Genomic DNA, 14319 nt, shown 5'->3' with positions numbered 1-14319 from the left:
CCTGGCCCTTGGATCCGAAATCTGACAGCTCCACCATGTTAGCTTGTGGGAAGGGCTTTGTGTCAACCTTCATCGTGTGTTGAGCCAGGATTAATCGGCCTTGCTCGATAGCCGATTGGATCTGACGACGCAGCTCCTTGCATTCACCCGTGGCATGAGTGAACGAGTGGTGCCACTTGCAGTACAACCTCCCCTGCAACTCTTGTGCCGTCGGTAGCTTGTGATTTTCTGGGAGCTTCAGTTGTTTTTCTTTGAGGAGCAGATCGAATATCTGCTCTGCTTTGGTCACGTCGAAGTCGAAGCCCTTCACAAGCCCCTGCTGCTTGATCCACTTGCATGGGACAGGGTTTGCCCCCCCCCCCCCCCGAGTCCACTCTGCCACGGCCACTTATTGCTCTTCACCAGAGTCATTAGATTCTTCTGCCTGGGCCATGTTTACATGGCGCTTGAACTTGTCCTGGTACAGCTCAGGATGGTAATGCTCGTATGCTGTAAGCTTCTGCACCAGGTGCGCCAGAGATGTGAACTCCAACTGGAAAGCCGCATCCTTGATCGGCTTAGCAAGTCCGAGGACAGCCAGATCGACTGCCTCCTTCTCTGTGATGCGCGACGAGTAGCATCGGTTCTTGACTTCCCTGAAGCGCTGTATATACTCCGACACAGTCTCTCCTCACTTCTGCCTGACCTGGGCGAGGTCGGCAATTCCAGCTTCAGCAGCCTCCGAATGGTATTGGGTATGGAATTGATCTTCGAGCTGCCTCCAAGATCGAATCGAATCCAGAGCCAGTGATGCATACCATCCAAAAGCTGGGCCTGTAAGAGATTGGCCAAAAAACCGAACCCTCAACGGGTCCGACACTGAGATCATCCCAAGCTACGTTAAGTATCGGCTCACATGCTCGATGGAGCTGGCTCCCTCTGACCCGTTGAACTTGGTGAACTCGGGAAGCCGATACTTGGGCGGCAGTGGGATCAAGTCATAATCACTTGGATACGGCTTTGAATAGCCGATCACTTTCCTCTTGGGCAGGATGCCGAACTGGTCTCACAGTATTGCACTGACCTGCTCCACACTAAGAACTTCTGGGGCCGATGGCTCAGCACTCGGCCCAGTAGCGTACTTTGCCAGCCATGCTTGTTTCTCCGCGTCTGCTCCAGAAGCTCCTGGGTTTGCCATCTGCACCGAGCATGTTGGACTGACGCTGTCAGGGATGTATGCGCACGTGTAGCCATGCGGGATCTCCTTGGGTGGCTCGGTGAGGAATAGGCCTTCTCCAGGATCGCCGCCGATCTTGTGGTCGACGTAGATCGGCGAATTTTGTGGTCTTGGAGCCGCACACGAGAACGGCAATACCGGTCTAGAATGCAGTGTAGCTTCCTCTGTGTGACTCCCCAGGGTTGGCCCCGATGGAGAGTACTGGTTCTTGATTATCTCCTGGATGACGCGATGCGCCATGCGCTCAAGCTCGTTCATCAGGCTCTGAGAGTGCCGATGAAGCGTATGGGCCACCATGTAGTTCATCTCCTGACGCAGGGCCCTGGTGCGCTCCTCTGATGGTACAGACAAGTCCACGTTGTCGAGAGCGCCTTCAGGCGAGAACCCCTTCCACCTGATGCCATGGTTGCAGGTCCTCTCAAAAGAGCCGATGAGATCGGCTTCCAGCAGAGCTTTGATCTCATCATACTTCTTCTTGTGTTCAGGAGAGAGCTCTTCATACGTGACGGGCTTGGGAACGGGTTCTTGATCTTGAGCTCCAGTCCTCTCTACGGTGGGCGTTGCTGCTGACGAGTGTCCCACCGGGCGTGCCAGAATGTGTTGTCAGTCGAAACCCACCGGCGAGCAGCGACGGGCAACACGAAGAGCCGGGAGGTTGCTGGGGCGCTAGCAGGCACTGCTCCCTCGTCGATGGCCCGCAATTCCGTCACGCGCCCGGAGAATGTGTTAAAGCCGGGCGTGCCACCTGACCTATACCCGATCAGGAGGGTGTAGACGTGCTCCGAACAGTTTCCTGCATACAAAGACACGTGTAAATGTAAGTCCGAGCCATGGTTGGCTCCCCGGGACGACTCTTGCATCGGCTTTAAAGAGCCGATCGAGTCCCGGTGTCAGATGGGATCTGATTGTATCCAGATATGATAAATAAAGCAAATAACCATGAAACTGCTTCAATTAAATCTAATTAATCTAATCCACAATGGTAACATCTTCACTGCTAGATCGGAACATCCTACACGTGACTAGGCCTAATGAACATAACAGACCACTGAACCGTAACCCAAAACAGAGGCTAAGAACTAGCAAGAGCCGATTCCCGGAACAATCCCTATTAAGGCTAAGATAAAGCATCTACTACACCACCGGATCATCCAATCCATTTGCAAGGCCTAACCTAGCAGATATTACGCAAACTCTTAAGAAAAGAGCAAACCATAACAGATCAGATCTACTAAACATAAAAGAAGCAGGGTGTTGTCTCTATGCAACTAATTCTATGCGACAAGAACTAGCATAAGATTGAAACGTGACTGCACAGAGGCAACATGATATTCGTAGATGATAAGCAACGAGGCACAATAGATCTACTGAAAGTCATGCTACGAACATCAGGATAATTAGTACTACTCGCCATCAAAAATGCTTCAGTACGAGTAATACCAAGGTAAAAGCAAGAACAATGCTGCCCTGATCGCGAGAAGCGACCAGGGCAACATGGCACTTACTTGGATGAAACCCTAGGATTAGGGGTGGCGATGCGCCGAGAGTTGTTGTGTGCGAAACGTGATGACGCTCTCCTTCATGAATAACAAAGGATACATATTTATAGTCCGGAGGCTTGGGAAACAATCTAAACTAATCTTGTCCCGATTGGACTCTATCTCTAATCTTAAACTAAATCTAGGAATACACGGCCCATGTGGCCCAGATGCTCACGCAGGAGCCGATTTACAAGTCTTCTTGATCTTCTGCTTTAAGCCCATCTTGCTTTCGGCCCATAAATTAATCCTGTTAATTTATGGCGATAACAGTACCCAAGACTGCAGTGCCATCACCGAGCGTTGGTCCGAAGTGAATAAGAAGAAAGTCAAGCTATAGACTATAAACGAATCGCTTTGCGGGAGGCAACCCGTTCGTCGAGTCAAGAATAAGCTGCCGGGAGGACAACCCGAGAAAGGTTTAGGTAAGTAAATCGAGAATTTTGCTACGCAAGAACATGATATACTTTTGAACAATTGGTCGTTCGGTCGAACAATTCGATTTGGATTTATTCGCTCGGTCATTCCGATGCTATTTCTTATTTTAAACCAATGACATGAGTCATCCTATGATTTATTTGCCTCTTCTTGAGAAAGCCACATCCAAAATTCCATACCTATTTTTGGCGACCGTCCTCTCCATGACGGCCGGACCAAGTTGAGATAAAACACACGAATAGAGCCGCTCTATGTTTATATCATTTGAATTCTTAATGAGTAGGTTCGCGCAAACATAGAGAGAATTTTCAGTTTCATCACCATAGGATTAGAATTTTTCTAACTTTATTTATTCCTTTTTTCAACAAAAATCTCTCTCTCATTTTGGCAAAAATTAGAACCTAAACCCAAGACCCACGGTTGAATTCGAGATTGTTCACTATCAATTCATGAAAGTGAACGGTTCCGGTGCAACCAAAATTAATGTAGTCGGGAAATATTTTTCGACTTACAAATGTAAAGATGTTTCAATTCCCCTCTGATTATTCATTTAAACTCATTGCATGCTTTGAGTCAATTCTGAAATTTCGAAGTTAGAGGAGGATTATACATCTAAGCATGATTTGGAAAGGGTTTATGTGCTTGATTAACATCCATTGATCAAAGTGAGTTCACGGGAAAGAGTTGTGCTCTCTACCTACCACCACATGCAAATAATTCAAAGGAGGAAGCAGCCATGCATGGGAAGGACATGTGATTTTCAGCAAAGATGGCACCATGTGATGAATGATGAAGCATGGGACAAGGTGAATGACACAAAGTGAAGAAATAATGTTGCAAGTGGACATCAAAGGCAAAGAAGGAGTGGTTCACGGGATTTGGACGGTGCAAAGCACCAAAGATGTACTGGACAGAAGCAAATAATTGCACCAGGAAGCCACTAGAGAAAATTGAAGTGGAGGAGAGCCAGGAAACCCGTAGGCCGTCCGGCCCCAAGGCCCTAGTCCAGCCGGCCTGGCCTCTTTTTAAGCCCTCTGGTGATGCCCTTTGACAGGTACACTCCTCATTCAGTTCCTCGCTTATGTTCTTCAAGTTCTTCGCCCAGAAACATCAGTTAGAGCCCTGAAAAATTCGTCCACCAAAATCTACTCCAAAAATCTCAGAAAATTCACCACAATTCCTAGTTTGTTCCACTCTTCGATATATTGTTCTCCCGCCAGCAAGAAACCCCCGGTGTGTTTGTTTTTGAGTGTGTGCAGCAAGGAGTCACCATGAGTGGCCTCATGAAGTTCATCGCCGGGAGGAGAAGGACGCGTTCATCAATATCTGACGCATCGCCAAGTTCTTCGCGGAGGCACTCGGTCTCCGAGTCTCCGCGGAGCATGGAGGAAGACAACCCCGCATCGAGGAGCGACATGTTGCTCCTTGGTGGGATGAGAGACCCGATAAGCTCCTCCATGAGATTCACCGAAGGGATGCCACCTCCTCCACGGCGTTCGACAAGGTCATCCGCACCACCGCCATACAAGCCCAAGAATTCAGAACATGGGTTTATATCTTGTCGAAGGAAGAAGAAGAAAGGTTCAAGTTCATGAAGGGAAGACTGCGAGCAAATTATGATTTTGATGATGAAGCATTGAAGAGAAAATGTGATAGTCTACATAAGAGGAAGAAAAAGTTGCACGGCGCTGAATGTGAGTTGTATAATTTGATGATCTCTGTCTGGCCACACTAATAAGTGAAGGCATGTTGATGAATGAAGTCTGGATTTTGTTTGTTGCTGTCAATGATAGCCACTTCTATGAAATGATTAGAGAAAAGTTGATGTAAATCAGTTGTCTTTCTATATCTTTACTTGTGACACATTAATATCACAGATTATTGGGGAAGGCAGAATTCAAAATGTATGATTAGATATAGACATGCTGTGAATCGGATGGATTGAATTGACCTGTATACACTAATTCACTAGGCTCAACCAGTATACATTAACGTCAGCTTATCATCAGATCTGGAAAAGAAACCAACTAATGAACTAATGCCTTCTATATTAGTACTATATTAGTACTATATTAGTACAGATAACTTGGATTAAAATATGTCATGCTTAAAGATCAGAATAACTTAAAATATGTAAAAAAGACTGATTGATGAATTAGATGATGGTCCAATATAACATTCTCAAGATGCCACTTAAATAGTTGGTGAGGAATATACCAAGAATTGGTCTAGGATCTTCCACCGGGAACTACAAAAGGTCCATGTTGATTAGGCCACTTAACTATTATGTACTTTTATTTTTACATAGCTGTCTACGGTTAAGCTTTGTATGTGTGCTGAGTTACTAGTATGATTTTGTTTTGAACCTGTATTGTATGGATTTTTTGCTATGATTGATCTATTTCCTACCCTACTTAAGAACTAAAACATTGGCTTGCTTTTTCATCGTGTTGTTAATTACTCTATTAAAATGTGGCCAACAAGAAGTTGTTCTAATTAAATATTAGCTGAACTGTTTCTATTGCTTTAAATGTAAACCTGAGGAGAAATTATTCTTTGCTAAAACAAGGGAAAGTGGGTCTCAAGCAGTTTAGTACTATGTGCTACAAAAGGCCTGGATGATTATTGATTTATGCAAAAGTGCTTCATTATGGCAAGATTGTAGACCTTATGACGTCTCCAAGACAAAGGCAATGCCACATAATGAGGACACAGAGTCATGGACATTTGAACACTGCTGGAACATACTACGCCATGAACCAAAGTGGAATGATAAAATGATAGAAATCGGCACGGTTGGTACTAGTACACGAGTGAATCAACGTGTGCATGTTGATGCCGCTACTGAACCGATACTAGGTGAAAATGCAGACAATACAGCACGCCCCGAAGGTCGATCTTCCAAGCATGAACCCAAACTGATTTTGGGTCACCCTTGTCACTCCTCTTAGGCGATGCTCAATAACCCTCTCCCAGAGCTTCATCGTGTGGCTCATCAGCTTAATCCCACGGTAGTTAGTACAACTTTGTACATCTCCCTTGTTCTTAAAGATCGGTACTAATATACTTCTTCTCCATTCTTTAGGCATCTTGTTAGACCGAAAAATGAGGTTAAAAAGCTTAGTTAGCCATACCGTCGCTCTAGCACCTAGGCATCTCCACACCTCAATGGAGATACCATCAGGACCCATCGCTTTACCGCCCTTCATCGTCTTCAAAGCCTCCCCGACCTCTACCTCCTGAATTCTCCTCACGAAGCGTCTGTTGGTATCATCAAAGGAGTCATCTAACTCAATGGCATGGCCCTCATTCTCCCCATTAAACAACCTATCAAAGTACTCTCGCCATCTGTTCTTGATCTCCTCACCCTTCACTAGAAGTTGATCTGTCCCATCCTTGATGCATTTGATTTGATTGATGTCCCTTATCTTCCTCTCGCGGATCCTATCCATCCTATAAATGTCCTTCTCCCCCTTCCTTCGTGCCTAGCCGCTGATACAGGTCATCATTCGCCTTACCCTTCGCTACACTCACAGCTCGCTTTGCAGCCCTCTTCGCTAATTTATAGCACTCGATGTTGGCTGCACACTTGTCAAAGTGGAGGGGCTTAAACCACTCCTTAAGTTACCAAGCATCCGGCACGACTAGCACAATGTCTTAAGTTCACAACATTGATCCATTAGTAATTAAAACAGCAACACAATGTCTAAAGTTTACAACACCAAGCATCCAGCATGACTAGCACAATGTCTTAAGTTCACAAGATCTAGAATTAGTAGAAAGTAGACAAGCGACTGCGACTCCAAACTACAGACAGAACCGGCAGCGCCATCAGGCTGAGTCTCTAGGGCATGCATGGTCAACAGGAGCAACAGGAGCATCTAGCTCACGAACACGTAGCTCATGCCAGCGATTCATTTTATCTGGTTCCAGCGTCACAAAATGGTGGTCCTACAAGATGAGAAACATAGTTTTAATATCAAGGAAAATTATAGGATCCATAAATACTGTATTATCCAAACAGCCCTTTACTACTTACTAGCAAGTGATTGAGGTATTTTCTCCTACTGGAATAGGTCTTCTTAGCTATAAAACCGCTCAGAGCAACAGGGTCCCTCAGCGCAAGTGAATAAAAAAAGAAATAACTTGCTGAACACCGATGTTCATCCAAATTCGTCAGTGCAGAAATATAGTCAGTGGGCTGTTCATACTTTTGCTCTCTCATCACCGCCGCTGAAGCTGACCCCCTTGACATACTCTACAAATCAAAACCACAGTCAATATTAGAGGCAGCGCATATACTCTATATATCAAAACCAGAGTCTATATTAGAGGCAGCCCATACAATTCTATGCATGTGGTTTGTACATATGTCTCGATTCATCAGCATCCACGTGAACTTGGACAGAAAAAAGAGGATAGAACCCCTTATTATAAATCCAAACATACAGTTCATAAATCACATTTACTTTACAAAATTCATGTGGAGTACAAGTACTTCATACAATTCTATGCATGTGGTTTGTACGTATGTCTCGATTCATCAGCATCCACGTGAACTTGGACAGAAAAAAGAGGATAGAACCCCTTATTATAAATCCAAACATACAGTTCATAAATCACATTTACTTTACTAAATTCATGTGGAGTACAAGTACTTCATAGTTAATAAAATCAGTCGCAAAGGCAGTGCAACTAAGTGCTGGATGCCCATATGATCCGGCGTCATGCTGCCAGCCCAATCGCTATTCAGAATCCATGCAAAAGTATAATAATCCGTACAGTACTTGATGCAAGCAAGTATTGGGAAGTGAGAACTGTTGCAACATTGTACAGAGCGCGTGATTGTGCAGTTTTTATCCAGGAAAATCCACATGCATGGGATTGTATAGTAGCAGATGGGGAAGGGACATCATACACAACATGTTATTCAATCACTTGCTATTGTGCCCTGTGGATGAATTGCTACATTATGGGCAACCAGGGAGGTTTTTCTTAAATACTTAGAGATCTAGCTCGTTGGATTAAATTAAAACTTGGACGATCCAAAAACATGCATGCATGATACTACAAAAGTGCACCATAGCAACATTAGTCTGGCCATTATTAGAGGCAATGCATACAATTCGTTTTCTTTTATATTTAGCAGAAAAAGCAGTAAAGCAGAAAAAACAGTAACTTCTTGGAAAACTCATTTTTCCAAACTGTTAAGTTGAAAAAAAAAGAACAAACCCTGTGGTTCTCCGACTGCTGATCGGTGTCAGTGGACCAGGATGAGTTCACACCCTTTGGCTGAATCTGTTGCTTCAGCTGCAGCCATGAAGAAAGGGGCTTATTAGACGCAATGCATACCTACGGAATCAGGAGAAGAAAAAAACAGTATGGCAGAATTTGAATCCAAACAAATCCAGTCACTACTCTTAAATCCGCCCGCAACCAAACGGGGCCTTAATCGACCTATCCAACAACAAATTGTTGAGTTGAAAAAAAAGGAACAAACCTTGTGGTTATCCAAACGGGTCATGCCATCTTGTGATGACTGAGGCATATGAACTTCTGAGCTCTTCTGCCGAACTTGGCGGGAGGACTCCTCATCAGTTCTGCGCTTCCCACTACTTGTACTACTGAAGTTCCCACATTTAATATTGGTGCGGTACGCAGCTATTGGTTTTGACTTATACTCATCACATGCTATAAATATCACAGCGAGCTGATCCTCAAATTGCAACATACGTTTGTATTTATCCGATTCAAGTTCTTTTTTTATCTGCAATGGAAAGCATCAGTTAGTGGTTCAGTTCTATAAACGGAGAAGGACAGCGAAATGTTCAGGTGAGGTACATGTTCATTTGAGGTACCCGCCGGCGATCTTGCCAACTCCCGCGTTAACTTGTGGTACCGTCCCCACAATCCTTTGAAGTATTCAAACCTTGCTTTCAGATCAGTCCTTGAGATAGACATACTGGTTTGTGCCCAGATGTATTTTGCAACTTCCACATAAAACAAGCCCGTGTATTCTGTTACATATATTCCATCCTGAACCACTTTCAAACACCCCTCCACCAAATGCTTGTCCAATGATTCAGGCCATCCCATGACCAACGGATGCCCCCAATCTAAAAGGAAAAACAAGATGCAAGGATCAGTTCTGAAAGTATTGTATGGGTTTCTGTAAGCGAATCTAATTCTAAAAAATGCAAGGCTAGCTAAGTATGTACCTCTGTGTGATGCTATCTAAACTTAATTCAAACGTGCTTACCACTCACAGCAAGCCCTGCTTAGCCTGATTTGGAGAGAAAAAAAAAGTCACATGCGCACCTGGCAATCGACCGGGTGCAGAGCAAGCCCGGCGAGATGGGCCACCGCGGCTGGACCTCCGCAAAGATGCGCCGGCGATGCGTCCGGTGGATCTCCGCGAAGAGGCGCTACCGGTGGCGGCGCACGAACCAGAAGACTCGCCCGAATCCATTTGTTTTGTTGGGGGAGAGATAAAGGGAGCCTTCAATGTGAGCAGTGAAGGTAGGGGGGCGAGCAATGGAGGTCAGCCCGCTGGCGGCTGTGCTCAGTGAGGGGAATGGACAGCCTGGGGGCAGCGAGCCAGCGACTCGTAGGGGCAGCTGGTGAAGACGAATTACCACCACTAGTGGCAATTGGTTGGCCCAAGCGGTGGAGGCGGGGCCCGCTGGACAGGGACAGGGGCTTAGGCCCAAGCAGTGGACAGCGTGACCGGACCGTGGGGCTCAGTTGTCAATGAAGGTGACGAAAAACCCAGAAATTTATTATACTACAACTTGATAATTGCAGCCTCAATGAGTTCATAACATACATGGTTCAATTCTGAAATTTGTGGGGGTTTGAATACATTGACAATGTGAAGGCAAAGATCCAGGACAAGGAGGGCATCAGTCTCTGATCTTTGCCATCAAGAAGTTGGAGGATGGTGGCACAATGGCGAAGTACAACATTCAGAAGGAGTCCACCCTCCTCCTAGTGCTCAGTGTCCATGGTGGCTAGTAAGTTGTGGAAGCTGTCCTTTCTCACAATTTTGGTGTTGTTTTAAATGGATGACACCATAACCAGACTATATCGTGGAGCTGTGTCCACGACACGCACTAACACATGCACCAAACTCAATATCGGTCGCTGCTCGCCACAACACGCTCTAGGGTTCTGTTCCCAAGCCATTCAATTGGACGACACATGCAGCAGACTCAATATCTTGGGCTGTTGGCCACGACAAACCCTCAGGTTTGTTGCCAATCAATTCCAACGGACGACATAGTCTGTAGACACTATATCGGGTGCTAATAGCCTCGACATGTGCTCGATTCTGTTCCCAACCCGTTCAGTTGGATGACACATGCACCAAACTCAATATCGGGTCGCTGCTCGCCACGACACGCCCTAGGGTTCTGTTCTTAAGCCATTCAGTTGGATGACACATGCACCATACTCAATATTGGGTCGCTGCTGGACATAACATGTGCTCGGTTCTGTTCCCAAGCCGTTTAATTGGACGACACATGAACAAAACTAAATATCACGTGGCAACTTGGCACGACACGCACTAGGGTTCGGTTCCTAATCCATTCAATTGGACGACACAGTTGTTCAGTTAGACGACACTCGCACCAAACTCAATATCGGGTCGCTGCTTGCCACGACACGCCCTAGGGTTCTATTCCCAAGCCATTCACTTGGACGACACATGCACCAGACTCAATATCTGGGGGCTGCTGGCCACGACAGACCCTTGGGTTTGTTGCCAATCCATTCCAATGGACGACATAGTCTGTAGACACTATATCGGGTGCTGCTAGCCACGACAGTGCTCGGTTTTGTTCCTAACCCGTTCCATTGGACGACACATGCACCAAACTCAATATCGGGTCACTACTCGCCATGACACGCCCTAGGGTTCTGTTCCCAAGCCATTCAATTGGATGACACATGCACCACACTCAATATCGGGTCGTTGCAGGACATGACACGTGCTCGGTTCTATTCTTAAGCCGTTTAATTGGACGACACATGCACCAAACTCAATATCACGTGGCTACTCACCACGAGACGCACTAGGGTTGGGTTCCTAATCCATTCAAATGGATGACACATGCACGAGACTCAATATATGGGGGCTGCTGGCGACGACACACCCTTGGGTGTGTTGGCAAGCCATTCCAATGGATGGCATAGTCTACACACACACTATATCGGATGCTGCTGGCCATGACACGTGCTCGGTTCTGTTCTCAAGTCGTTCAATTGGATGACACATGCACCAAACTCAATATCGGGTCGCTGCTCGCCACGACACGCTCTAGGGTTCTGTTCCCAAGCCATTCAATTGGAAGACACATGCACCAGACTCAATATCCGGGGGCTCCTGGCCACGACAGACCCTTGGGTTTGTTGCCCATCCATTCCAACAGACGACATAGTCTGCAAACACTATACCAGGTGCTGCTAGCCACGACACGTGCTTTCTGTTCTTAAGTCGTTCAGTTGAATGACACCTGCACCGAACTCAATATCGGGTCGCTGCTCGCCACGACACGTTCTAGGGTTCTGTTCCCAAGCCATTCAATTGGACGACACATGCACCAGACTCAATATCTGGGGCTGCTGGCCACGATAGACCCTTGGGTTTGTTGCCAATCCATTCCAATGGATGACATAGTGTGCAGACACTATATCGGGTGCTGCTAGCCACGACATGTGCTCGGTTCTGTTCCTAACCCGTTCAATTGGATGACACATGCATCAAACTCAATATCGGGTCACTGCTCGCCACGACACGCCCTAGGGTTCTGTTCCTAAGCCATTCAGTTAAAAGACACAAGTACCACACTCAATATCGGGTCACTGCAGGACATGACACGTGCTCGGTTTTGTCCCCAAGCCATTTAATTGGACGACACATGCACCAAACTCAATATCACGTGGTTACTCGCCACGAGACGCACTAGGGTTGGGTTCCTAATCCATTCAAATGGATGACACATGAACCAAACTCAATATCTGGGGGCTGCTGGCCCCGACACACCCTTGGGTGTGTTGGCAAGCCTTTCCAATGGATGGCATAGTCTACAAACACTATATCGGGTGCTGCTGGCCATGGCACATGCTCGGTTCTGTTCTCATGTCGTTCAATTGGACGACACATGCACCAAACTCAATATCGGGTCGCTGCTCGCCACGACAAGCACATGCACCAGACTCAATATCTGGGGGCTGCTGGCCATGACAGACCCTTGGGTTTGTTGCCAATCCATTCCAATGGACGACATGGGCCCGATGTGGGAGGTCACACCCTCTACTACTCATAACGGTTGGACTGTCTTCATGAAGACCTTCACTTGTGATGAAACAGAACAATGTAGTTTTTGAAGGAAAAAACAATTGTCTTGCCAGTGAAGGTCTTCACGAAGACAGCCCAACTGTGCCATCGTGTCCTATGGTCCAGGCGTCTCCCCTTCGGAGGCCGATGGTGTGAGCCCGAGGTGGGAGGTCACAACATCTCATGAAGACAACCCAACTGTGCCATCGTGTCCTCCGGTCGAGGCATCTCCCCTTCAGTGGCCGACAGTGTGGGCCCGATGTTGGAGGTCACACCCTCTACTACTCACAATAGTTGGGTTGTCTTCATGAAGACCTTCACTGGAAAGACCACCTTCACTTGTGAGGAAAGAGAACAATGTAGTTTTTGAAGGAAAAAACAATTGTCTTGCTAGTGAAGGTCTTCACGAAGACAGCCCAACTGTGCCATCATGTCCTCCGGTCCATGCGTCCCCCCTTCAGAGGCCGACAGTGTGAGCCCGAGGTGGGAGGTAAGAATGTCTCACGAAGACCGGCGCGCTCGTCTTGTCTTGTCGGTGCGCCACCTGTCGCTGTCGGAACAGGCGGTGACACGTTTACCCAACCGGCCGCGTAGCTTGCGGCGTAGGGGCCATGATGGAGGGAGCTGTACCGTCGCCTCCATTTAATGTAGCGGGCAGACGTGCACTCGCCCGCGGTGTCTACTGCGGAACTGTACACCTCGGTAACTCACGACCCACCGTGTCATTCGAGCTTACCTTGGTAACAGGCGTGTAACAGTGTTGTTCTGTCAAAAGCTGCCCGCGCGCAGCAGCGGCAGAGCACGTCTCAACCACCCATATTTAATGCGGTAGGTGGGCGAGTCTTCCAGTAAAAGACTCGCGCCCGCGCCCATAGTGCGGGACACGTGGCGGCCCCGGACCCCCCCTGGCGGAGAGCTGCGCCCCGCGCGTTTAGGGGTCCGGGTGGCACGTGGAGGTCCCGGACCCGGCTGGGGGTCCGGGGCTCCTGTTGCCGGTACTGAGCGTCCCTCTTCAGGGACACGTGGCGACACTGGACCCGTTCCCGAGTGGGAAGCGGATTCGCGACCGTTGTCCTGCCAGAGGAATTCGGACCTTTATGCCCTGCTGCCCAGCCTTTTAAGTGTGGCCTGTGCTCACCCTCCCAAGTCTGCTTCCTTGACACAGGAGGATGGGGTATCCCGGTCACGGGGTACTGATACTTTTGTTTGGCTAGATACCTCATAAATCTTGAGATACATAAGTGCATAAGTAGGTGTAGCTAGAAAGAAATTTACCACATATATATAAATATAATCAGTAGGGGCTTGCCGCTCCCATTTCATAAAAAAATATTGGACAATCGTATCTTTTGTTATTAAGGCTGTTATCACCACATTCTACTGACGTGGACATACATAACACTGTTTTGCTTTGTAGACTACACTGTTTATAAAGTAGCTTTTGAAATAGAAGGTGGGACAGGGAGCGAGACCGGTGAGACTAAGAGGAGTGGATGCGGGAAGGAAGGTAAGCATATATTTTGTCCACTCTAGAAACTCTTGCGACAGTGCATCCCGTCTCTCTCGGGGTGTGTTTGGATCCGGGGGGGATTTTCCCCTATCACATCGAATGTTTTGATACTAATTAGAAGTATTAAATATCGTCTAATTAAAAAACTAATTGCATAGATGGAGACAAATTTGCGAGACAAAATCTATTAAGCCTAATTACTCCATAATTTGGCAATATTGTGCTACAGTAACCATTGTCAAATTATAGCCCAATTAGACTTAATAAATTCATCTCG

At 46.9% G+C, this 14319-nt stretch overlaps 1 protein-coding gene across 1 annotated transcript; it reads right to left on the bottom strand.

Annotated features, from left to right (window-relative positions):
* Positions 1-6845: 6845 nt before the first annotated feature.
* On the bottom strand, positions 6846-9805 carry LOC120681696. The gene is made up of 6 exons (XM_039963308.1): positions 9511-9805; positions 9034-9308; positions 8693-8959; positions 8425-8502; positions 7232-7450; positions 6846-7143 (listed from the first exon to the last, which is right to left on the bottom strand). Exons 1-6 carry the CDS (start codon positions 9659-9661, stop codon positions 7024-7026), a joined length of 1110 nt encoding a protein of 369 aa, XP_039819242.1. The 5' UTR covers positions 9662-9805; the 3' UTR covers positions 6846-7023.
* Between the last annotated feature and the right edge of the window lie 4514 nt (positions 9806-14319).

This window comes from Panicum virgatum, chromosome 7N, assembly GCF_016808335.1.
Source record: "Panicum virgatum strain AP13 chromosome 7N, P.virgatum_v5, whole genome shotgun sequence".
Classification (NCBI taxonomy): domain Eukaryota; kingdom Viridiplantae; phylum Streptophyta; class Magnoliopsida; order Poales; family Poaceae; genus Panicum; species Panicum virgatum.
Note: the sequence above shows the minus strand (reverse complement) of the source record. Positions and strands in the feature narration are given on the sequence as shown.

Coding starts and splice junctions, on each gene's coding strand:
- LOC120681696 (XM_039963308.1), bottom strand. CDS start 9,661: ATGGATTCGGGCGAGTCTTCTGGTTCGTGCGCCGCCACCGGTAGCGCC. Junction 8,503..8,692: donor CCCGTTTGGATAACCACAAG/GTTTGTTCCTTT, acceptor TCATGGCTGCAG/CTGAAGCAACAGATTCAGCC. Junction 7,144..7,231: donor AATACCTCAATCACTTGCTA/GTAAGTAGTAAA, acceptor CTCATCTTGTAG/GACCACCATTTTGTGACGCT.